A 25,707-nucleotide genomic window follows, 5' to 3' on the forward strand; every position below is an offset into this window, starting at 1 on the left:
CCATGTAGGTGGAACTGTGATATTAGTCCAGCAAGTCAAGATGAAATCCAACCAGCTTGCTCACTTCACCGTTCTAGCCGTGTCTCCCTAGCTAACAATCAGGATTAAAGCGCACCTGGGTTTTGATGACCAGCCCTCCTTCTTCCCATCCAATAAAAAAACTTCACCAAGATGCTTAGAATCATTTAATGAATGTTCCAAACATACCCTTCACTGGGCTATGGGTAAATTTCACTGGGATGGAAGCAGATGAACCACTCAATCAAATAGCACATGATTACTTGGTTTCCAGAAATCTGGACACCAGAAAAACTCAGTAGAAAACATCAGGATCACCTCCTAGCCAGAGGTTCCTTGTGATTCTTTCTTTCCTTCCTCTCCTCTTCCTCCTCCTAAGGAACTTCTCCAGGGGTATGAACGTTCAGGATGGGAGAAGGTGGGGTTGCGTCCTGTATCTCCAGGACAGAGAGGAGTGCTGTGACACCTCACCCCAGAGGCAACAAGATGACAGGGAGGCACAGGCCTGCTCAATAAATAGACAATAGAAGTCTCCACAGTGGGATTAACAGGCTCAGGGAAGCTGAACTGCAGGAGCCACCATCCCAAGGCCAGGCTGTGGCCCACTCACTACGTGCTGCACACCAGCACATCTGCAAAGGGTCCCAGGAGGATCTTGTTGAAGATGCAGCGGACCCACACCAGGTAGGTGGTGAAGGGTTTGATGTTCTCAGTGAAGGTGTGATTCTGCAGGGCCAAGATGTAAGGCACATAGTTGTTCTCTCCCTGCTCCTGCAGCCACACCTCATACTTCACCTCCCTTACCTTCAGGTACTTAAGGTTCCATGGGATCTGCCAGGAGATAGTGAGGCGGGCCTCGGAGGCGCCATGCACTGATGCCTGGCACCGTGCATCCCGCACCTTGCCTGGATACAGGCCAACTGTCCACTTCTGCTTCCGTGGTCCTGGCCGGCCCTTCACCACGCGCCGTATGGTTTGAATGAGGGATGGGATGTCCACCCTGGTGTCCTGGTAGATTCGGAAGAGCCACTCAGGGTTCCGGCAACAGAGATGCCGTGGGACCTCGCGGCTTTGCAGGATACGGGCTTGCTCAGCCCGGTCCAGGTGGGTGATGCCCCCCTGGTCCCAGGGCCGCTCAGGGTGTGTGACTGTGTTCTCTGGCATCATGTTCCGCCAGGCTACATATTGGAGGTCCATGCCAGGCAGCATGGTCAGTGTCTTATAGGGAGTATAGTGGTCGGGATTGACGGCATATGGGAAGAGCTCCACCACAGTTGCCCCACGGGGCAGGAAGAGGGTGGTAACCAGCTGGGCCCCATGCATGCTGACCAGCATGGAGGCGTTACTGACCAGTCGCACGACATCAGCAAAGGTGTGGTCCTCCAGGGACACTGTCACTGTCTTCATCTGGAACTCCTGGGCCAGTGCCAGCAGCAGCTCTGCTTCATTCAGGATGAGTCTGTTCTGGGTTCGGCTAAAGACCAGAATGTACTCCTCACCTAGTGGGGCTCCTGCCTGGCTCACATTAAGCTTTTCTGTCATGAACTGTGCAAACTGCCGGATCTCACTGCCTGAGACGAGGATGTTGGCCTTCGGGCCCTGGGGCTGGACAAAGCCATATTGGTACCAGGTGGTGATCTTGGAGAGGCCCACGAAAGCATGGGAAAAGCACAGCAGCCGGCCTAGGGTCTTCAGCTGTGCCCGCAGGAGAGGCTGCTTGGGGCTAAGCAGCTTGTAGAGGTCGAAGTGTGCACCCTCACCCCAGCCCTCCATAAAGAAGAGCCGTGCCTCGTGGGCCAGGCCAGGAAACTGCCGCAGGGTGTAGAAGAGTGGCAGCAGGTCGTCGTGGAAGACGTGCATGAGGTTGTCGGGGTTGAAGCGGTTGGCGATGAGGGCCACGTCTGGCACGATCACTGGCTTGGGCATGAAGCGCAGGGCAGCGGCAGGCAGCTCCACGAAGTTGAAGTACTGGGTGTTGTGGTCCTCCACAGTGGACAGGTCGAGCAGGGCTGGCTGGAAGCGCCGGGAGCCCAGGTTGGGCAGCATGACAGAGGTGTTGCCATGGAAGAAGATGAACTCCTCAGCCTCATTGGAGTAGCAGAGCCACTTGAAGCGGCAGATGCGGTCTGTGTGCGTGCGGCCTGTGCACACCATGTGTGTGCCGCCCTCCATCAGGATCTGCAGTGCCTTTGGGTAGTCGATCCTTAGTGTTGGCGCTGGGTCTGAGGCCTGTTGGCTGAGGGCCAGCTCCTCCTCCAGTGTGGCCGCATGCTCACGCAGCCGCACATGCTTCCACAGGACCGCCGCCAGCACCGACACCAAGAGGGCGTTGAACACTGCTGAGAGGTGCATCCTAATGCCACCGTGTGGCCCTAGTGAGATGACGGCCACTGGGAAGCACCACAGGCCAGGCGGGCCTCACCCATCCCTATGGGCATCCCAAGGACTGGTGAAAGCCTGTGGCAGGAGAGAAGGAAAAGAAAAAGGAGTTGGCCCAGTCTGCCTGGCATCATTACAAGCTCCTATGTGCCAGGCACTGTGCAAGGCTCTGTGTGCCTGCTACAGCACTGGATCCTTGCAGCCAGTGTGCATGTTGGTAGGCATAGATTAGACCACTGTTTAAAATAGTCACTCCCTCCCCATCGCCTGCATGTTGGAGAATGCATCCCCACACCTGACTTCGGGCTTAGCTACTTAACATGCTTTAGCCACTGAGATGTCAGCAGGCAGAACATAATCAAAGGTTTGGAAAGTGTTTGGGCTGGCTTTGACCTCTTTATGACACTGCCATAAGAAGAATGTATTCAGGCTAACTTGCTGGCCCTAAGAGTAGTGAGATACAAGTGAGGAGTGAGATACAGCTATATCCTGTCTGGCTCAGCTGATCCTCCATGACTGAGTGGGCCCAGCCAAGAGCAGCAGCACCATCAGCCAAACCCAGCCAAGATAAGCCAACACATAGACATCTGGGCTGACCAACAGCTGATTAAACATCCCTAAAATTCTGGGTCTGTTTGTGCTGAAGCACTGCTGCAGCAAAAGCTAACCAAGAGAGGTATCTATGATGACAGGCCATAGGAAAATCCCTTGCAGGGGTCTGACACTCCTGGACTGCCAGGTAATGACTTCCTTAAATGAGAACAACTGGCATTGGAGACCTGTGAACACTGTTCCCAGGTTGCACACTGAGACTCTGGTACGCCGCCTCTGAGAGACACACACATGTAAGAACAGGGGTAGGTCAGCTAAGCTTTGCTCTTGCTTAAAGCTCCTTTAGAACTCATGCCTGCTGAGTTTTAGAATCCCTTAGGAGGGTAGCATCTCATCCCCTCAGTCGTAAGATAATTGTATCTGGGTGTCACCAATGAAAAATGTTTTGTACACTGAGGCAAAAAACCCAATAGTGTTTTAAATGGCCTCTCCCCGACACACCGAGAGAGAGGCCTGGCTAGGAATGGGCATTTACTTCTTCTTCTTGCAATATTGTGAAGGGTATCATGCCTGCTCTGGGACCCAGGATTATTCAGACAGTGGAAGAAGCTCATCCTTAGTGACACAGGAGCAGCACAGGTAACACCTGACACCTGCCAAACACTGCACCGTCAGTGACTAGGTCCTGATGCAATTCCCACCTCCCTGCAATAGAAAAAATCAAAGTGCAATCATGCCCAGAAAGAGAAGGTATCTTCAGCTAGATTCTCCAAGAAGCAGAGTCAAGGGCAAGGATTTGAATCCAAACATTTTGAGAAATTATCCTATGAAACACTTGTAGGAGAAAGGGAAAGTGAGACAGAGAAGGGACCAAAGCCAATACATAGAGGGCACATTAATGAACAGCTAATGCCATGCATGGTCTTCCTCCCATGATCACATGCTGGGTGTAGTATGGAAGCTGGGATGTGTGTCTGTCAGCTCCTGTCGGGCATTACTTAGTTGAAGGCCATTCCTGGAGGCATGAGATCTCTTCTGGACTATTCTTATCCAAAGGTTGGGCCCACATATATGAATAGATACTCCCAAATTTCAGGAAATGAGAAGTACCCTGACCAGGTAGAATACACTCTAGCTTCCCCCCCGCCACCTTTTTTTTCTAGTACACTCTTATTCTAAGGTAATTAAAAAAAAAAAAGCTGCCCATAATCATCTTAATTAACTTTCCAACCTACTAATGAGGTTGGCAACTTGCTATTTACAAAATACTGGTCTACTCCAGATACTCTCAAGCCTGGCTGATTACTGGAATCCTCAGGAGTACTTGCTACACAAACTCCTGTTCCCAGGCAGCAGTCTTGGAAGTTGATTCGGTAGGTATGGAGTATGGCTCAGCCATCTGCTTTATTTGTTTCTTTTTTTTTTCTGCCTTCTTGTGAATTACCAGAATTCCACTTGGATTTATCAGTAGTGTTTTTGAGTATATCTCTTGGTATAGATATTCTGGTGGTTGCTCTAGGCATCATACTATCACTGTCTACTGGTATTGACATTTTACCTTTTGAATAATTGTAGAAACTTTACCTCCACCTAGGTTCCTTTATAATATAGTTGTCTTATGTATTTCCTCTACATATAATGAGACCCACATCAGACAGTAATTTTGGCTTCAATTGTCGAGTATGATTTCCTCATGAGGGAAAGGATCATCTATTATATTCACCCATATTTTTACTCTATGTTTGTTCCTCATTCCTGAGGTTCCAGGTTTCCTTCCATTCCTGTATCCCTTCTTTGAAGAACTTCTGTTAGTTCGCCATTCTTTTAGGGTTGGACCTCCTGGCAACAAATTCTCTTTGTTTCCTTCGTGTCAAAATGTCTGATTTTAGCTTCATTCCTAAAGGATATTTTCACTGGGTATGGAATTTGGAGTACAGATTTTCCTTCTTTCAGTATGTGAAAAATGATGCTGTCACACCTCCTCTGGCCCCTGTGACTGCTGATGAGGAACTGCCACACTTCAAATTGTTTTTCCCCTGAGGTAATGCATTGTCTGCTGCTGTTCTTAAGATGTTGTTGAGTTTTCAGAAGTTCGACTCTGAGGTGCCTTGGCGTGGGTTTCTTTGGTTTCATCCTCCTCGGGGTTTGCTCAGATTCTTCAATCTGTAGGCTCATGCCTTCCCCCAAATGTGGGAAATAGCCATTATTTCCTTGAAAACTTTTTCAGCCCCACACCACTCCCCTAGGACTCCAATTATACCAATGCTAGATTAAAAAAAAAAAAAAAATTGTATTGTCCCACAGGTCTCTGAAACTCTGTTAATTTTTTTCCAGTATTTTTTCTCCCTGTTGTTCAGACTGCATGATTTCTATCATTCTGGCTTCACGTTCACTGATTCTTCCTCTGTCCTCTCCATTCTCGATTAAGCCCATCCAGTAATTTTAAAATTTGCTTACTCTATTTTTCCTATCTAAAATTTCCATTCGGTTCTTTATAACTTCTTTTTTTGCTGAAATTTATCCTGGAAATTTTGGTTATAATGTTATGATACTCTGGATCTTACTTAAATCTTCTATTTTAGTAGCCTCTGCTAAAACTGTGCTGGCAAAGGAAAGGAAAGCACTGACTTTTTACTGCTGGGTGAAGGTGGACGTCCAGGCTCTCTACTCAGCCACCACCAACACCATCGTGGCCGGGAGGGTGCGGGATACTCAGCACAGAGTGTGTGTCTGTAGGTCAAAACCCAGGTTCTGCAGTTGGGCTCCTCTTACACCCTGTGATGTGGATGGAAGTCTAGGCTCCAAGGGGACTATGGTGGTGAAGGACATATGTTAGTATGTCTAGGCTTCCCATCAAGTGGGGAAGGTGTGGGGCAGCCAGTTACAAACTAGGCAAAGGAGGAAGTCTAGGCTATCTGATATGATTTGGCTCTGTGTCCCCACCCAAATCTCATCTTGTAGCTCCTATAATTCCCACATGTTGTGGAAGGGACCTGGTGGGAGATGACTGAATCATGGGTTGGGGGTTCTTTCCTGTGCTGTTCTCATGATATAGTGAATGGGTCTCACTAGATCTGATAGTTTTAAAAACAGGAATTTCTCTGCACAAGCTCTCTCTTTGCCTGCTGCCATTTATGTAAGATGTGGCTTGCTCCTTCTTGCCCTCCACCGTGATTGTGAGGCCTCCCCAGCCATGTGGAATTGCAACTCCAATAATCCTCTTTCTTTCGTGAATTGCCCAGTCTCGGGTATGTCTTTATCAGCAGCATGAAAACAGACTAATACACTATCCATTTGGCCTTTAGTAAAACTGAGGGGTGGAGGGGGAGGCAATTCTCTCTGGTGTTTTGCAGAAATGGGGTATTTACAGGAAAAAAAAATGTTTTGCTAGGAGGCTCCTCCTTTCAGTCCTTTGACAAAAGAGACCAAGCTTCCTTGGGCTTTGTTTTGTTCTAGGCTCATTGGCATTCCTGGATTGCGGGCTTCTCTAGCACCCAAGGTATAATATATAAGAGGCAAGAAGAAAACCCAGAGAACTCACTATTATGTTGTTCTGTGAGTTCCAGGGTCCCTAGTTGGTCCGCTCTTTTCTCCACCTTTCAGTCTTCCACTGTTTTATATATAATGTCCAGTGTTTTTAGCTATATTAGTAAGAGAAATTGGGATAAATCTGTCTACTTCATTTTGACCAGAACCTGAGGTATTCTTGGCATCTGTTTTTATTTTGTTTTGTTTTGTTTTTTTTTTTAACCAAGCTCCCAGGTGATTCTGGGTTACAAATAGATTTGACGAAAACCAAGTAGCTCTTAACCAAAGAAGCAGTCCATGAATCACATTACCACTTTTAAGTTTAAAACCTTGGAAATGTTTTCCTATTTCTTTTGTATATAAATTAGAGTAGGCTCAATGTTATCCTTATAATCACATCACCATCACTCAGTTGCTTTCTGATACATCTTAAGTCAGGAAGATGAGGATCACTGTTAAGCTGGTACAAGAACCCACAAACCCACTGCCTAAGCTGTGGGCAGCAGTGAGCAGCCTACGTGTTAGTTATGCCTTATTAACAGCAACAGCTGGTATGAGTTACTGTTCCGCTTTACTTCACTACAAAATATCTTTTGGGTTTCAACAATACCCATATGCCCATAGGAGTATGCTATACATGTGAATCTTCCCTATCACATATTATAGGGGAAAGACAAGGGACCAAATGTTCCAGCCAGAACCCTGCAGAACTTCAGATCAGGTCTATCACACTTTTGCTGTGTAACAATGGACATGTCGCTCTGCCTCTCTGGCTCCTGGGTGCCTGGATGATCAGGATAAAGTGTCATGCTGACCTTAGCTTCTCACCTGCTCAGCAATCAACTGTGAAGCAGGATGCCAGCAATAAATATAAGCACAGCTAGGCCAGGATACAAAGCAGTGGCTTCATTTTTTTGCTCTCAGAGGAAAGAAAGGAGAGGTGACTCCCATTTAGGCAATCATGTCTACCCAGAACCTCAGACGATGACCTTATTTGGCTAAAGGCTCTTTGCACAGGCAATTAAATAAAAATCTTGAAGTGAGATCATAATGGATGAGGATGGGTCATAAATCCAATGCGACTACCCTTAAAAGAAACAGAAAAAGACACACAGAAAAACAGAAGGTTATGTGAAGATGAAGACAGAGACTGGAGTGATGCAGTTATAAGCCAAAGAACCAGCCTGGGTGACCAAAACCATTAGCAGCAAAATAGACGTGAGGAAGGCTTCTCCCCTGGAGCCTTCAGAGGAGCATGGCCTGCTGACACCTCAGTCTTGGACTTCTAGCTTTCAGAACTGGGAGAGAATAAATCTCTCTCATTTTAAGCCACCAAATGTGTGGTAATTTGTTGCAGCAGCTCTAGAAAACTAATATAGGGACCATAAGAATTCATTTGAAAAAGGGGTTCTGTGCTCTTAAGAAGGAATTCCACTGCTACAAAGGTTAACAACTACTAAGCAAGTCTTCATTTCACCCATAGAAGCAATTTGCCCAACGTCACACAGCAAATCAGGATTAAGAATGGAAGTGTTCTAAAACACACCTGCTATAGTGATGCCTCCCAGTGGGGATGACTGGGGAGGCCAGCAGGTCACCAGCAAGCCTGGCTATGCAGCTTCTGTGTTCAGGTTCTCATGAAGTTAGGTCTCTGCTTTGCCATCCACCTGCCTGGCTCCATCCAGGGCGTGCACCAGTCTGATGTGGATGAGCTGCTCGAACCCTCTTGAGGGGTGGGGACTGGATCCAGGAGAGTCAGAACACCTCAGTCTCGGGAAGCCAACTCCCTAGTTGACTTGTGGGTTTGCTCTTCTGCAGACAATTTTAAAGGTATCACTGATCCATCAGTAGCTATCACATCGTCTCCCAAACCAGCCTGGCTCTGAGCTTCCAGTGCACGACTGGTTGCAGGTAGCTCCCAGAAAAGGATATGCACTGTCTGGGTAAGTTTGAGAAAAAAAGACAGAAGACTCAGGCTCAAATCCCAGCTCCTCAACCTACTGCATGTCCTTTCTGAACTCAGCTCTTCATCAGTGAAAATGGGGGTACAACACCCACCTTATAGGACTGTGGAGGTCAGAAATGATGTATTAGTTGAATTTCATAAATGGTGATACTCAAGCACCTTTCACATATAAAAACCACAGTTTCATTCCATCAGGCTCAACCTCACAGGTGCAGTATATAGCAGAGAGAAAAAGAAAAAGGTTTTAAGGCACCAGATGGTTAATCAAGGGCCACTGGGATACAGACAAAACATTGGCATTTTAAAACATTTTAGACACACTTGGCTGCCTCTATCTGACTCAAAGCAAAAACGGATCAGTACTGAGGCAGGAATTGTCACTTTTCATCACAGTCATTTCAAACAAAGGATTTTAAAAGCTAAGCAGGGGAAGATCCCTTCCAAGGAAGATGGAGACAGACTAGACAATGAACGCTGTCACTGTGTCATCGGTAGCACCTTGGACCTGGTTAGTCACCAACCCTTTGCTTCTTGGGTGTCCAGGTCAAGTGCACTGAGAGATGATGTAATGGATGGTGTTGCTTCCCCCAGCATCCACTGCCCTCTTCCTCCTCCTGACAACATCTCCAGTGTGTCCAGAGAGCCACCCTCCTGCTGACACCCACGAAGCTCAGAGAAGCCCAGACCTTGCATCTCAGGTGGGGTGTCAGCAGAGCCTACTTCTGGGGCCAGTTACTGGCCCAGGCATGGCAAGTTACCTGAGTGGGACCAATCCGGCTGAGGAATAAGGTGTCACACGCCATGTTCTCACCCACAGACAGAAAAAGAAGGCATTGTCCCAGGGCTACTGGCTGCCATCTGCTGACCATGCAGAAACGAGCCTGAGGCAAAGCCAATGCCTAGGACAGCATGGCCAAAGAGACACAGAGGACCCTGGTGACATCTCCAAGTCCCATCTCTGGATGTCCTGCTGTGAGAAATGGTAACTTTCCTGATTCCTAAAGCCAGGTGGGTTGGGATTTTGGCTTCCCACAGCCAGAACATTCTAACTGGCATGGAGGAAGAACCTGTTTGCAAAGTGTTGTGTGTGAGGCAAACATGCAGGGGTCTGCCTGGGTCTCCTGTTTCTGAGCTCTGTGCTCTTGTCCAGGGGGATTATTTGGCATCAGTTTCCCCTGGACTCTTCTATAACTTGGGTAAATGAAGCTCTTTCCCTAAGAAACCTATTTTTCCCCCGAGACATGAAAGCAATCAAATAGAGGATCTGCGACAATTTTCTATACCAGTGCCATTTGCCAGAAGGGAATGAGGACTAAGGTCACCAAAGTGTTGCAGCATGGGCAGAGGGTGGGCTTCAATGAGCCCTGCCAGCAGGAAGTGCCAGACCCCTCCTGAGGAACAAACGAGTCCACTGGTATAGCTGTTTCCTGGAGCTTTCTGAAGGACAGATGCAGGGGTTAGGAGGCAGTCCAGGGAATGTGACCCAAGGACACCACACAGTTCAGCCTGGTTGGAATAGATAATTCACAAGGAGAAGTTGAGAAAAACTTAGAAAAATCAGCTAAGGCTGTGAAACCGGATCAAGGAGTTTGAACTGTATTCCATAGGCAATGGGCAGCTATTATAGGTCTTGGGAAAGAGCAGCCTGGAAGTTCTCTGGGAAAACAGAGATAGAAAAGCCAATTTGGAGCTGCCAAGCTCAGCATCTCCCCAGTCAGTACAGGAGAGGAGAGCCTGAGTGCTAGAATGGAGGGCCTAGAAGGGAATGTGCAGAGGTGGGTCATACTCTGCATGAAGGGGGCACAGGAGCATGTTCCTGACAGCAATTCAAGTCCCAAAGTCTGCAGATGATTTAAATAAATTCTTAGCAACTCAAAGCTCATCCTTTACTAAAACCTTCACTCATTCACATCTCAATGGGCCTTCTTGGTGGTGAGAGAAGAGCATAAAGTCACAGCTATCTTGAGGGTCCTGCAGAGATAATGTAGTGGGGCCCTAACTTCATTCAGGTCTTCGAGGCTCTTGTGGAACACAGACTGAGAACTTTTGGGCCAGCCATAGGTGAGAGGCCAGAGCTCTGAGTCTGCCTGCTTACCTGGATTTTAATAGCACCTCCAGTCAGCCCTGTTCATCTCTAGGGGAGTGTCTCTGTGAGCCTAGAAACTCTGGAGCTAAGAAAGCTAATTAAACTCAGTGTTTCCTCAGTCTTTTCCAACCCACATACCCATTGATAATAAAGAGATTGTACCTCATGCCCAAACTGACTGGTAAAGTTCAGCATCCTCTTCTCCCTCATTCATAAGGCTCTTCTGCAACATCTGCCCCTCAAGACCAGTGGATTCCATCAACCTTTACTTTCTGAAGTTGGTATTTTATATCAACATCTATTCTATATTTTACTTTTCAATGTAAAATTATATCACTGCTCTTTCAAATAGGCATGGCCCCAACTGGACATTCTCCATACGACCCCACCAGATAAGAACTACTGTGCTGAAACACATTAAGGTGCTGATATGACCATTTTTGACCAGTGTCCCATGGTCCTGCCATACAAACCAGCTATCCTTTCCACCACCATGGTATGGACAGTCCTTCTCAAGAGAAAATGGACACCTGTGTGCCCAGTGAAACATATCCTCAGCTGGAGTTCTGACATGTGCTCTCTAGGAGGAAAGAGGAGAAGCCAGGAGCTAGAAAGAGACCATGAAGAGACACAGTTCATTGATATTTGAGGTTAGAAGAAAGAAAAAGGACAAAAAGGTTTAAGAAGAGAACAGAAAGACAGGGAGGAGAGACTGTCTCACCAGGGGGTGGAAGGGAGATCGGTCCTCAGCTCCAATCTAGGTCAGGGAACTGAAGAGGAACTCACACCAGGGTTACGAGGCAGTCCAGGGAATGTGACCCAAGGACACCACACAGTTCAGGGAGGAAGGCATCAGGGAGGAACATGAGCAGGAAGAACAGTGGGAATATTTGTGAGTTTATACACTAAAGGAATGACTGGACTGCCATTTGCAAGAAGAACTATGTCAAATGTTCTTAAACACCTGTACACACAAAATATCTAGGTGCTAATTTCAGACACTGATTCTCTACAAAATATTTGGTGATAATTGTCATAGCTAAGGAAATGGCTGGAATTACAGGCATCCCTAGTTCAGTTCACCAAGAAGGCCTGTGAACAGTAACAGTGCCGTAACAATCAGTATACCCAGTACCTAGATCTCAGTTTCTACAAATCCTTCTCTACAAAAAGGAACCAGAGCTCCTTGGAGAAACGGTTTATTCCAGGGCCAGAGCAGGGAAAGTACAAGACGAGCTTGGAATATTTTGTAAAACTATTTTTAAAAAATTGATGGGGAGACAGTGAAACGGCACAGGAGTCAGATGAAAGCTCCCAACAGCTAGATCTTGGACTATTTTAGTACCAAAATTAAAAAGTAATAGTAATGAATTATAACCCATAGAATAAAATATCCATGAGTCAATATTGATATGAATAAATAATTAGGAGAGAAGGACAGATCTTCCTTAGAGAATTCCAATTTAAAAATGTAGAAGCAATCATGGAAATAGATCACCATTTGGCAAACATCACAGTAATAACTGTTGCACGCAAGATCTGCTGATAGATGCTAAAATTAGCAGGTGAAAAGTATAATGAGAGGATATTTGCATAGTCTCAAAGTATCTCCCCATGAAGTGCATATTAATTACAAAAGTAAAAATAGAAACTACAGTAGAGAAGCCTGGCAGACATGCCCTGAACCAAGTAATCAAAATTAACATCACCTGCAATAACATATTGACGTCACGCACCTCTTTATATGAAGCACTTGAGACAGGAACACACTTCTGTGGTTTCCTTACCCAAAATGCATAACTTTAATCTATATTTCTAAATGGGGATCCTTGGTTCTAGCTGCAGTTCTAACTCTGAATAAGGTCTGTAGCTTAGCTAATAGAGAAAACCTTAAACCCAAATTGAGGGATGTTCTACCAAATACCTGGCCATTACTTATGGAGCTAAGGTCATAAAAGACAAGGGAAGATGGAGGAGGAGCTGCCCCGGATTGGAGGAGACTAAGGAGACACAGCAACTTAATGCAGTGTGGGATTCGGGTTTGCATCCTGGACCAGAAAAGGAACATTAGTGGGACAGTAGGCAGAATTTGAATAAGATCTGTGGCTTTATGTGTTCTGTGAATTTCTTGGTTTTGATCATTATACTGTGCTCTGTAAGATGCTAGTATCAGGGGAAATGGGAAGAAATGGTTTATGTAACTTTTCTGTAAGTCTAAAATTTATTCAAAATAGTTATTTATTTTTAAAATAAATTAGATAACTTAAGAAACATGAGTCTTTTTTTTTAACTAGATAAGAAACATGAGTCTTCCCCCCACCCCCTTTTTTTTTTTTTTGAGACAGGGTCTCACTGTTTCCTTGCCCAGGTTGGAGTACAGTGGCACGATATCAGCTCACTGCAACCTCAAAATTCCTGGGCTTAGGTGATCCTCCCACCTCAGCCTCCCAAGCAGCTAGGAGTATGGGCAGGAGCCACCAGCCCGGCTAATTTTAAATTTTTTGTAGAGAAAGGAGTCTGGCCATGTTGCCCAGACTGGTATTGAACTTCTGCCTCAACCTCCCAAAACGCTGGAATTATAGGCATGAACCACCACACCCAGCTAAGAACATGAGTCTTTATAAATGTGACATGTAAAAGGACATGAATGCAATTTGCTCTAAAATCCTCCAGCAAACAAAGCAAGTAGAAAGACAGAACCGGACAGTAGGATACTGACCACTGTGGAAGATGATGGGGTTCTTTATATGTTTGTATTTTTTGCTTGACATAATAAATAAGTTAAAAAGGAAACAATAGAGAATTAAAGAAATCACCATTTATAAAATAACAAGAGAATTCAGAAGAGAAAACAAGAAATAAATTAAAATTCAGAAAAAAAACAAAACTAGGCCCTCTCAGGAGAGATGGGAGGCAGATGCATACGCTATGAGCTGATACACATTTTGCCCTGATCAAAGAATAGCTTCCAACAGAAGCTAAGGCCAAAACAGACAAACCCAGGGAATATCAGATAGCAAGACCCGCACGGAGATGAGGAAAGACTCACCTCCAACATGAGAAGTTGAGCATCTCAGCCCCAGGTATTCATCATCTCTCTAGTGATCATTCTGCTACCCGCCCCTCTCTTAGGCAGGTTTGGCAGCAGGTGGGGATATGGGGCAGTGGCCACAGGCAGACGTCTAGGGTCCACATCTGGACCTGGCTGGCTGTATATGCTGTGGCCAATCCCAGCAAAGCACTGAAATCAAGGCATTAGAGCAAAGCTCATAAACCAGGAAACATGGGCTGAGAGCCTTTTGGGGTAAATCGGCAACTAAGCAGAGACCAGCCTTCGAGACTGGGGGACAAGGGGGCTGCTTCTAATTAGCTGCTAAGTCCTCTCAACCTCCCAATCCCTAACCCCTCCCAACTCCTATCCTCCTATCCCCACTCTCAGGCCCTGCCAGAATATTGTTGATGGAAGGCAGGACAGACTGGCCTGCATGGACTTGCACTGGGTATTTCAGGTTTCTGAGTTACCCTTCCAGGGGGAAAATGGGAAGAAAGGTTTGCTGGGGATGGACAGAGCAACATATTGCTAGAAACAGCATAGCGGTTAGTGCATAAGTCCTGGAGTTCTGATTGCCTGGGGGTTTCTACCACCTTTACCACTTATGAGCAGCCAACGTACACCACTGTCTGGTGAATACACCACTCCCATACCCCCCAGGCAGGTTAGCTTTGAGACATGTTCTACACTGGTTCCCAGGGTTCCCTGATGGGATTAAGTCCCAGCTGTCCACAATGGCAATAAGCGTGATGCACACCCTTTTCGGCTGCCTTCCCTTCCCTCTCACTTTCCCACTCCCCATTCATATTTACATATCTGTTGGGACAGAACACAAATCATCTACTTGCTACTTAATCCTTGTCTCAGGGGGAATCTCAGGGAGACTTTTTTTTTTTTTAAATAACAGATCTAGTCCTGAATCCAGAAGGGAACCTTAATATAGATATTACTCAATTTTGTCACTGTGGAGACATGGAAAGCTACCCTTGCACTTCTACCTACTGTGAAGTAGGTAGCCCAAGTATGGTAGGAGGAAACCAACAAGTACTTGGGCAGTCAGCGGTCACTGCAAAACACTGTCAGTCTGTTTCCCACATGTCTGTGGTACCGGCTCCGCCTCCCAACAGCCTGCATTAGCCAGCCAAACTGAAGGATCATGCAAAATCTTCAGGAAGGTTTTCAAAAGGTAACAGATGGAGGCAAGGAGTACATTAATCGGATCTTCAGCCCTAAAGAAGATAAAGAGGCCTTTCCCCATCACCACATCGAAATGTTCCTGGATAATAAACACACAATTCTCTAGGAGGAAAATTCACAATGGTGAAGAATAACTGGGCTAAGTTGCTTACTGGGCAACAGACTCAGTGATTTCCCCTTTCTCCAGGCCAATCTCACTGCTGTGGGGCCACCGAAGCCTCAAGAGGCTGCCAGTCTCACTGACAACAGAACAGCAGCAGGGAGGCAAGGGGAGTGAGAGAGAGCCAGGGGGCCGTCCTTGGCCTTGGAGACTGAAGAGACTTGGAGCTAAGCCGCTGTCTTCCACAGAACTTCAGCCTGGTTCTGACTGTTGCCGTCTGCTTTGTCCTAATGGCTAATTGTTCAGGACAGCTCTGTGCACAACAGCCTCCCCCGGGCACTGGTGACAAGGGGTAACTACTCTTTCAGGCCTCCATGCCCCACTTCATCTATCTCCTAGCTCTGCTGAAATGGGCAGGGGCCAGGATCCCAGCATCACGAGAAATCTGACTGTGCAGTGATGAGGAACTCCCTCTCAGTCCCAAGAGGAACTCCCTCTCAGTCCCAAGCAGCCCACCCTCCTTTGTGCACTTACCTTAAGAGCACAAAAGCAGAGCTGGAATGTGCCTCTCCCACACCTGCTATCTTTAATCCTGTCTCCTGGTGAACCCCCTTGTGAGCAGTCACACGGGCTCACCCTGTCTGCAGTCAGATCTGGCTGGCACCGCAGACCTGTTGAGCTCCTGCTACACTATGCTATGTGCTATGCTAGTTCCCTCACATGCACACACAACCTTGCTAAATCCTTCTTTATCCCTGCTCAGCAGGGTGGTATACTATGTCTCCATCTTCCATCCAGAGAAAGGCTCAATGGCTGAGCCATGTGTTGACAGTCCAGGATTCAACCCCAAGCATCTCTACCTGTGCTGTCTCTCAGAGACAAGGGCTGCCCAGACAGTCTTGTCATGAGAAGATAAGAGGTGGCACTTAAGAGGCATGGGCCACCTAGGATAATACATTTTGTCTCTTCTTAGTGCCTTTCTGAAAACCGAGGTTGATTCTTTAGGATGCACAGGTGGGCATGAAGGCCTGATGGTCACTGATGAGCAAAGGACCCTACCACCCTCTGGATTTATGGAGCCTCCAACAAGATGGGATCTGTACAAGACAGATGGTCTTTGACATGAGCCATTCCACACAGAGAAAAAGAAAACAAATCAGCCCTTTTCCTGCTTGGGCAAGGACATGACAGGTGCCCTAATAAAGCGTCCTCCAGCCTTACCCCTGTGCAAGCCAGGACAGCCGCTTGCTTCAGTGCTTCAGTGCTGTCTCGCCCTAAAGTGTCCCACTGTGTACTCACCCCAATCCTATGAAGTACCATTATTCCCTATTTTTAGACGGGGAACTGAAGGTTGGGGAGGTTCCGTGATTTGCCCCAGGCTACAACAGGTGTGAAGCTTAGATCTTAACCCAGTGTTCTTGGACTCTAAAACTGTTGAAAACCACCCTCAAGATAGAGAAGACTCAGTCTCTTCATTAAAGTGAGGCAAGGAGCAGAGAAGAGAAACATCTCAGGCATTCAGAGGACTCAATCAGGGAGGATCAGGCTCAAATAAGGGCACACACATCCCACCTGCTTTGCAGCCCAGTCCCTTCCTGGACCCATGACAATGACCAGAGAATGTCTCTGGATTACCAGCTGAGAGTCATCAGGCTACGGGGCAGGGAGAAGGGAAGATGAGTGAATCCTGGGTAGATGCAATCACAGTGCTCAGTGGCGAAACTCTTGAAGAAGACAAAAAAGCTTCAAAGGGGACCTGACAACCTTGATCTTTGTTTCATTTCCTTTAGAAAAGCAGAAGAAATCAAACTAGGAAAAGCTGCCTCTTCCCATCAGTCCTCTTACTCATACCCTCTTACTCAGCCCCTCCACTGCTCTGGGACCAGCAGCTGATTCCTGTGCTGTACCTCCTGTCCCATCCTGCTACCAAGGATCCAGTCAGCACCTAAAACTGATTCCCAGATTACCAACAGCTATTAAATACGAACCCACTCTTACCTTGAAACATACTCAAAGCCACCAGCCTCCAACACTTTATGTTCCAGCCAGTGTACTAAACACTGCATGTATATTTTCTCATTTGATCTTCCAACCAATATTAAGAGGCTAACACTATTTCTATTACCCCATTTTATAGATTGGGACACAGAGGCTGGGAGAAGCTAAGTAAATGTGTCCAAGTTCCTTAACGTGTACAGAATGAAGGCAGGATTTGACCATGGATTCTAAGCACTGTCTTATGTTAACAGCCCAGGCATCATTTGGACCTCACCTTCCCGGCATTCCAGGACCACACAGACCAGGGTGGGTACTCCAACACCATGTTTATCTGCCTCTGCCTCCTCTGTGTTGGGCACCAAATTTACAGCCCAACTGGAGTGGGGACAAAGAGCTTAGTGGCTCAGCCAGGATGAAGCATGATAAAACAAAAATTTTTTCAAAAGAAAGAGAAAAAAGAAATCAACAAGAGATTAAAAATATGCCTAGAAAATCCTTTAGAAACTGAGGCAGACAGGAGGAAGCCACCAATTCACTCTGCCAAACCACTTTACTAAGCTCCCAAGAGCAGCTAAATGTTATCAGATTCCCAGATTTTATGAATCCTCCTTTCTAGGATTCCAGCTGTTCTAAGCATTGGAGGATGGTGTCAATATTGCTGTCATACTTGCAGACCCCAGTAACCGCTGGGAAGCTGGGGTAGGGCCACTTGCCTGTGGGGGGGTCACCATGTGAGGCTAATCATTCGTGCTGGGTACAGACTGTACTTCTGGGGCCCTGGCCAGCCCCAGACATGGGCACAGAAAAGCCCATAAAGGCCTTGAAGTTTGACAAGGAGTAAAAGCCCTAGGAATTCTGGGCCCAGAGTAGGAGGTGCACCCTCACATGCCTGCTAGGGCCAGAGCCAATGGAGAAAGTAAAGCCGAGGGTGGGCTGTGTGACCTGGTGACTGAACACCAAATGCCAGCTGATGAGGGAATGGTGGGAAACCAGCCTGGTAGGACTTATCTGTATCAGTCTGGTTAGGCTGCCATAACAAAATACCAGACTGGGTGCCTTAAACGACACAATTTTCTCACCGTTCTGTCAGGGTTGGTTTCTGGTGAGGCCTCTCTTCCTGGCTCGTAGATGGCCTCTTCTCTGTGTAGGGTGGAGGGAAGAGATGGGCAGGTGAGTGGGGAGAAAGGGAAGCAGACAGGAAGTGGGGGGAAGGAGGTGGGGAGAGAGAGAGAAACACTCTGATCTCTTTTCCTCTTCTTATAAGGACACCAGTTCTATCAGATTAGGGTCCCACCCTTATGACCTCATTTAAGCTGCATTATTAGAACGACCTATCTCTAAATACAATCATAATGGAGGTTAGTGCTTCAACATATAAATTTGGGAGGAACACAATTGAGTCCATAGCAATACTCTTCTGTTTACCTAGAGAAGCAAGAAGTTCATTTAAAGTGTGAAATGTCCTAATTTGTAACTTCTGGCACTTATTCAAATTAAGTGAAGACAATATGCAACCAGGGCTGGTGCTGCTGGCCTCACTGCTGCCTGATAAAAACAGATGCTCATTTGCAAGCTCTGGTCTAAAGCAAATCCCCCGTCCTGCTGGTCTCACCATGGCCCGTGCCAGGGTTCCCAGTTGCATGACTGCCAGAACCAGCTGCTCACCGATCACTCCTCCATGAGAAGGGTTACAGAGGTGGAGGGACCAGCCAGCTAGCACCTGTCAGACCCAGGATGCAGAAGATCAGGCAGGGCCCAGGCCAGGAAAGGGTCAGCAACAGCAGAGAAGGTTTTATATTACTTTTATAGCAATTTGACTTTTAAGGATTGTTCACACTTCCAACTGAAAATTATAGAATCCCTTAGTTTGTCACTGAAAAGCATTTTTGTCCTAAATGCAGCCTGAAGTACTAGTGCTGGATTGTGGAAGCTTTCAGTCCTGTATTACTGTGTTGTCTTACATGTTGTGAATTAGCAAGGAGTAAACATGTTTCACTAACTCAAGCTTATCCTCAGAATGATCTCTTTCCCTCTCCTTTTTTTTTTTTGTTTTTGTTTTTGGTTGTCAGTAGTACATGGAACTGGTATTAATAACATAATGCTTACATTTGCTCCTAAGTTAAATATTAACCTAATACTATTGATAAGTTTAGGCATTTATAGATCAGGTTTTCTGACCAAGGTATTTACCTTTTGGCAAAATCTTGGCAGCCTCTGAGTGGTTCTTGTAAAACTTAACAAGTTTAAATACTGAGGCATATTTAACATTTAATCGTTCACATTCTTAGATTGAAACTTTGACATGGGTCATATCTTCTTGCTTTAGAATAAAGAGCAAAGCAAAGTCAAAGCTGGAGACATGAATCCACTGTCAATAGCCGATGACTGTGACTATATTGCCTTAACAACAGAAAAGGAATCTGTTCAAAGGAGGAAAAAAGTCCAACAGAATTCAAGTTTGTACTACTTTGGTGAGACAGGTGATGTTAGTGTGGATAAACCAAGGCTTGAGTGTGGGGTAGGATGTTCTGCCTTCCACCAGCTCATCTGCAACCCTTTCACCGGTTTTCAGCCTCCAAATAATGCAGAAACCTTTGCTTGCCACACAGCCTGCCATGTCATCTGGTGTTTGCTGAGCACAAATGGGTCACTTGGAAGTGACATGTGCCTGTATTGGTCCTCTCTGGTATCAATGTGTACCACTGAGGTCATAAACAGGGACACAAACAGGGAACAGAACGGTGGGAACCTGTTTGTGTAGCTCACAGATGTAACGCAGAACACGCCTACACCAGGTATTCTAGGTGAAAATACAAAATCAGATGAAAACAATTCTTGCAGGGAATTCTCAGACCTCAATGTGTACACAGATCCAGATGGACCCTCAGGCCCAGTTTGAGAGGGTTGAACTGATCAGGAGAGTCCAAAGACACCCACTACAGGAAGAAGCATAAAACATTCACAAAGAAACACGAGGAAATGTGCACAACAGGAAATCGTCCAGGGAAGCTGGCTGGGGGGTGAGTTTTTAGCAAGGTTTTGGAGGTGTTTTGGTGGTGGCAGAGGATAAGATGAGCATCTCTGTCATGTGTCTACATGTCCCCATTACTCATGATGGCTACAGATCTGTCCACAGCAAGCATCACTGTCTACTTCTCCAATATGTCCAGCAAACCATGAGGCCTCCAAACCATGGGCAGTGATGGTCAGGCCCAAAGCCATGTGCAGTTCAATGGGCACTGCATACCCAGACAGGTAGAGCCCGGGGAGCCCAGGCTGTGGGGCAGGCACAGAAGTGCCAGAGAAGGCAGGGGATAGAGCTGCCAGGAGAACTTGGTTTCATCAGTGGAGCCCTATGGGCTCAGGTGGCTACTTGTAAAGCCTTCTGCAGGGTGACGCTTTATGGCGGCCAGGTCACCAGTGGTCCCTGCCAGACACCCACATCAGCAAGCAGAAGGAGGCGACAGGATTAGGCTGCGTTTTTCTTTGGTCTCATTACCACCGTGTCACCCTCAACTCCTTGCTCTCCCATTATCATAGCTAACATCCACTGGCCAATCACTAGGTGCCAGGTTCTTCACTCTGCAATGACGATGTTTATTTTAAAGGTGGTAAAATCAAAGCTCAGAGAGGTTAGAAAGCCAAGTTCACACAGGAAGCAATGATAAGACTAACCCAGGTAGGCTGGCTACAGGGTCTGCGATCTTCTTTTCATCTGGAAATAATTTTAAACTTACAAAAAAGTTGCATGTATAGGACAAACTCTTACCCAGATTCACCAACTGCTAATTTGACACTCTTTGTTTTATCATTCTCTCTCTATACAGTCAGCTCTCTGTACCTGCAGATTCTGCATATGTAGATTCAACCAACTGTGGATTAAAAATATTCAAAAAAAAATTAAAAATACAATAAAAACAGTATCAATTGAAAAACAATATAGTATAACAACTATTTACATAGCATTTACATTGTATTCGGTACTACAAAGAATTTAGAGATGATTTAAAGTAGACAGGTGGCTTGCATAGGTTATATGCAAATATGACGCCATTTTATAACAGGGACTTGAGCATCCTTGGATTTTGGTATCTGTACGGGGTCCTGGAACAAGTCTGCCTGAGGAGGGTAACTGTATACAAATTCTCTTTCTTTTCTGAATCAATTTGCTAAGGTGATACGTAAACCTAAGCTCTGGGGCAGACTGAGAAGCATGCCAGACTCTAAGCCCCCTTTTGAGACAAGCTGCCCAACCCACTCCTTCCCACTCCTTCCCACACTTGTGGTGCTGAAGTGGCAAGAAACAAGTCCCCAGGTCTCCTAGCCACAGCTAAATGGACTATGAATGGGTCTAAAGCAGCCACCAGTGGGGGACAAGGAGATGGCCATACCTGCAGGCCAGCAGAGAGGAGGCAGGTCCCCTGAGAAAGGAGCCCTTGAACAGAGTAAAGTTGGACAGCTTCTCCAGTTCCTTACAATGGCTACTGTGTGACTCACTTGGAAGCTCTGGGACCCAGCGTGACTATGGTAACTCCAGAAGCCACTCCAGGATGTGCCATGATTCCTGTCACAAACCTCCACTGTCAAAGGACCCCAAGGTGTGTTTCATCACTGGGCAATACAGCAGCCCAGGTCCCCAACCCCTGCCTGAGGCTTGGCTCAGGGCTGAGGAGCAACTACACAGCAAAGAAGGGGCCTCTCTTAGCCTTTTCAAAATGGAGAAAACGGAGAAATTGGTAGCATAAGATTGTACCAACGGCAGTCACCACTGGCAGAGTGAAAGATCTGATTCTCTTATAGGTGCTGGAGTATGTACCAGTGAGGACACGGGAAGCCAGAGAAAACAAAAGGACTGATCCTTGCCCAGGCTAGCTAAGAGAAAGAGGATGTTGGCCCCTGGGTAGGGATAGAGATGAATGGTCTCATCATCTTACTTTACTGAGCAGCTACTATGCAAGAGGTGCTGTCTTACGCCCTTTTCTGGCCCCATTTCATTTAAGCCTCACCCTCCAAAGCAGTACCAGTATAATCCTCACTTTCTTTTAAAATGAGAAAAACAAGTTTTAGTGGGGTTAAGTACCTTGCTTAAGGTCTTAAAGATCAAGAAGGGGAACCAGGATTTGAACCCGTCTCTCACTCCAGAGGTTTTGCTCTTAAGTACTGTGCTCATCTGTCATCAGACCTGGAGTAACACCCGATAGCAGAGAGGCAGAGCAGACTGTAGAGCAGTGAGTTTTTATTAGTCAAGGGCAGAGCAGGTGCGGTGGCCCTGGAAATGCAGAACCACAGGCCCTGGACTGTAACTTAGCAACCCAAGGCTTCTTGCTGTAATTCCTCCCCACCCAGCCAGGCAGAAAGTACCCGGCTGTGGCAGGTGGCTTTGGGAGCTGTGGTCATTCTCTCACCCGAAGGAGAATCTAGGTAATATACTAGGGTGATAATTATCCCATGTGCCCTGATGCTTTGCTAAGAGGGTTAAGCCACCAATTTACAATTACAAAACCACTGCTTTTTAGAGCTACAAGAGCCCTTAGAGATGATTTCTTCCAACTCTTTATTTCATAAAAGAGGTCTTGAGAGGCAGTGTGAGCTTTCACAGGCAGCCAGGATTAAAATGGCAGCATGCTGGCTCTCAGTCCGGGGCTCCTTCTCCTCACATCCACAGCTTAAGGGATGCTCTCCTGCGCAAAGCAGAGATTGGGCCCAGAGAACTATGCAGCCCCAGAACACATCCCAGGAGCTAAACAAGTACATTTCTTCTCATACACAAGCTTCCCAGGTCCCACCCAGTCCTGCCGTCCAGTGATGCGACCCTAAAGAGGCCACAGGGCCTGCCTGGGCTGCCTCTTCCTAACACCTCCTCCTGTGAACTCATTCAGGGACTGTCCCCTACAGCATCACCATGTATCCATCACCAGCCAGAAAGAGGAAACACAGCCAGGCTGCAGGGTCCTTCCTCTGACCCAAGTGGTGTGAGAAGACTCCCTGCTGCAACACTGGTGGCTGCTCCAGGTCATAACTGGGCTTCAAGAATGCAAGAACAGCAAGGACGATGAGCAGCAGAGAAGAAAAATTAAATGGCACCAGGTGTGGAGCTGGAGATTCCAGTATATCAGTTCCCATCCGTCACTTAGCAGCTATGTGACCTTAGGCCAATTCTTAACCTCTCCGAGCCTTCATTTCCTGGCTTGAAAAACGCAATTATGCCTGCTTCACAGTTTGGTTCTGTGAATTCAAAGAGACAGCATAGGCAAAGCACCATGCCTGACAATTATTTTTATATTATTATTATTATTAATCATAATAATGGTAAAACAGCTCCTGTTCAGTGGCTTTCACTCTCAGCCAGGCACAGTGCTAACTGCTTTACATGCATTATCTCAATTATTTCCTACTACAAACCTGAAGTAAGTGCTATTAATTCACTTTCACATTTAAGGAAGTATGCTTAGAGGCATTAAGTGAATTGCACAATGTCTCACAGTGATTAAGTGGAGGGGTTAGGATTCAAAACCAAGGCTGACTCCAAAGCCCATGATGACAATTGCAGGTTCCACCTTTTACATTCATTATTTCATCCAGTTTAAGAAACCCTAAGAATCACATGACTGATTGGCAGGTCCTGGGCAAAGTATCCCACTGACAACCAAGCTGAGATTGACAAGGACCCTTGGGGAATGGGGGATTTGGTGATTTAATTTTCTAGTTAGCACAATATTTACTAGAGAGCTTTGTTTACTGCTAAATATTTTCTAAAGCAAGGCTTAGAGCAAGAACTTGCCAACTAGCATGCTTACATGGCCACGGTGGGCCCAGCTACCAGCACCGCGTCCTTTCTGCTGAAGATCTCTATTCTCCTCTTCTCCTCGTCCAAGGGGCCGAAGGCTCAGTAAGGAATGTGCTGAATATCCCTGGGGATGAGGAGACCTATGCTCTTTCCTAGCTCTGCCACCATCTGAGACTGAGATTCCTCATCACTAATAGCAAAGGATGAGACGGAAGATCTGCAAGATCCATGAGAGCCAGAGAGGGCAGCTAGTCCCAATAAAGATGAACTTCGACTCCAAGCATCTCTAACACTTTCCATCATTAATCACCACAACTGCTGATATTTGCTGCACACTCACTGTTAGACATACTGGGCTGAGCACTTGCCTGGCATTGCCTCATTTCATCCTCACTGCAACCTCGTGATAAAGGCACTGTACTTTTTCATCCCCACTTAACAGAGAAAAGAAACAGAGGCTCAGAGAGGATAAGTGACTTGCTCAAGAGCACACAGCTAGTTAGAGAAGAACCAGGATTTGAGTGCTGGGCACATATTGCAGTAAACATTTGGTGAAAGAACCCTCCTCTATTTCTTAGCTACTAAGTCCTACCAAGTTCTCCCCAAAACCCTGAAGTCATCCCCTTCCACGCGGAACCTTGTTTCTCCCAAGAGTAGGCTCTCAGTGTTGGCTGGCATAAAATAAGTGGACAATGGTCGCTCTGCACCTGGTGCAGGACTCCGGCCTCAGGGTCATATACTTTAGCAGAGGATTCCCATCAGTGAGCAGGAGATGGGTTCCTACACACACACAGGTGGAGTCAGGAGTTTACTGGGTTCCTTTTTCAGAGGCTACCCTAGCACTGCCAAGCAGGCCGTGGCAGGCTCTTACCACCGGACACACATGGCAGGTGCCCTACTGGCCCGTGCTCAGGGATCAGCCGCAGGCTTGCCTGGGTTCTGCCTTCAAAGGCAGTTCGGGAGGCTCAAGCCCGCTGTGGGCACCTCGCGTGGCTGCCCACCACCCGCGCCAAATGCGCACCACCCATTACCTCCCAAAGCAAAAGGGCCTGAGGACCTTACGCCAGTGCCCGCCTGGAGCTGAGGGCTCCAGCTGGCATGCCTGAGGGCGCTGCCCCGGCCCTCGGCCCCCGACCCTGAAGGTCCACCCCCACCCCGCCCACCTCCCGCGCCTCCCTCAGCTCGCTTCACACGTCACTCCTCCCCTTTGCAAACTCTCCGGGCTCCCGAAGGCGTCCTAAAACCTCCCCCCCACCCCGGAGCCCGGCACCGCTTCCTCCCCTTCAGGTGGTTGGGGGTTCTGCCTCTCCACTCCAAGCCCCAAGCGGGTGACGAAGTCCGCGCCAGCCCCGAGCGCGCGCATCTCACCTGAAGCCGGGGCACCACCGGACTGAAGCCACCTCCGCCGACGCGTCCAGGAGGCCCCACCGCGGCGCCGCTTTCCTACACCGCCGCCGCCCCCGGCGCCAGCTCCCGGCCCAGGAGGCCCAGGCAGCCGGCGCAGGCTTCGCCGAGCCGCCGGGTTCACAGCCACCGCCGCCTCCGGGCTTGCAGGTGTCCGCCGTGCGCTTGCCCGGAGGGCGAGCCCGGCAAGGAGACTGTGCGCGTGCGCAGAACCTCGGGTTCTGTCGCCCAGACCTTGGCCGCAACCACCCTCTTGGCTCGCGGAATCCTGGGAGGTGTAGTTTGCATCCGAGGTCAGCGCGCGCCACCACCAGCCTGCGGAATGTTGGGAGTGACAATTTGCGCCCGGAGTGGCTGAATTTTACTTGGTGTTAGGATTACCCAATTATGGGAGTTCTGATAATAAATTTAAATGCAAGTTTAAACAACAACCAAATGTCATTTGTAAAGTCAAAGTAATTAATACGTCTGCATGCTTTTAAAAATTGTAATGCTACAGAGAACTTAAATACAAAAGCACCATTCCATTAACCAGCTGTCACTTTATCCCACTGTCTGGTCCTGGCTATCCAGTCCTCAAGGGCGGCTACTATGACTGTGGCATCTGGCATTCCCCGCGAACTCTGAGAATATACATATG

At 47.3% G+C, this 25,707-nt stretch overlaps 2 protein-coding genes across 11 annotated transcripts in view; one reads left to right on the forward strand and one right to left on the reverse strand.

The window, feature by feature from the left end:
* GASK1A (golgi associated kinase 1A) overlaps positions 1–170 on the forward strand; it is an 86,366-nt gene extending 86,196 nt beyond the window's left edge. For all 6 annotated transcript variants that reach the window (XR_013527238.1, XR_013527237.1, XR_013527239.1 and 3 more), the window contains one exon: positions 9–170. The gene's annotated coding sequence lies outside the window, so the exon portion shown is untranslated. The remainder of the gene's footprint in view (positions 1–8) is intronic.
* POMGNT2 (protein O-linked mannose N-acetylglucosaminyltransferase 2 (beta 1,4-)) lies at positions 171–25,263 on the reverse strand. 5 transcript variants are annotated; one of them, XM_035274981.3, is made up of 4 exons: positions 25,032–25,263; positions 20,646–20,748; positions 8,024–8,289; positions 171–2,475 (listed from the first exon to the last, which is right to left on the reverse strand). In XM_035274981.3, exon 4 carries the CDS (start codon positions 2,368–2,370, stop codon positions 628–630), a length of 1,743 nt encoding a protein of 580 aa, XP_035130872.1. In that variant the 5' UTR covers positions 2,371–2,475; positions 8,024–8,289; positions 20,646–20,748; positions 25,032–25,263; the 3' UTR covers positions 171–627. The 5 variants fall into 5 exon arrangements, with proteins under 5 accessions (XP_035130872.1, XP_008979726.2, XP_078206715.1 ...); XM_008981478.5 differs by lacking the exon at positions 20,646–20,748; XM_078350589.1 differs by lacking the exon at positions 20,646–20,748 and having other exon boundaries at positions 8,024–8,416.
* Between the last annotated feature and the right edge of the window lie 444 nt (positions 25,264–25,707).

This window comes from Callithrix jacchus, chromosome 15 (genome assembly GCF_049354715.1).
Source record: "Callithrix jacchus isolate 240 chromosome 15, calJac240_pri, whole genome shotgun sequence".
NCBI lineage: Eukaryota > Metazoa > Chordata > Mammalia > Primates > Cebidae > Callithrix > Callithrix jacchus.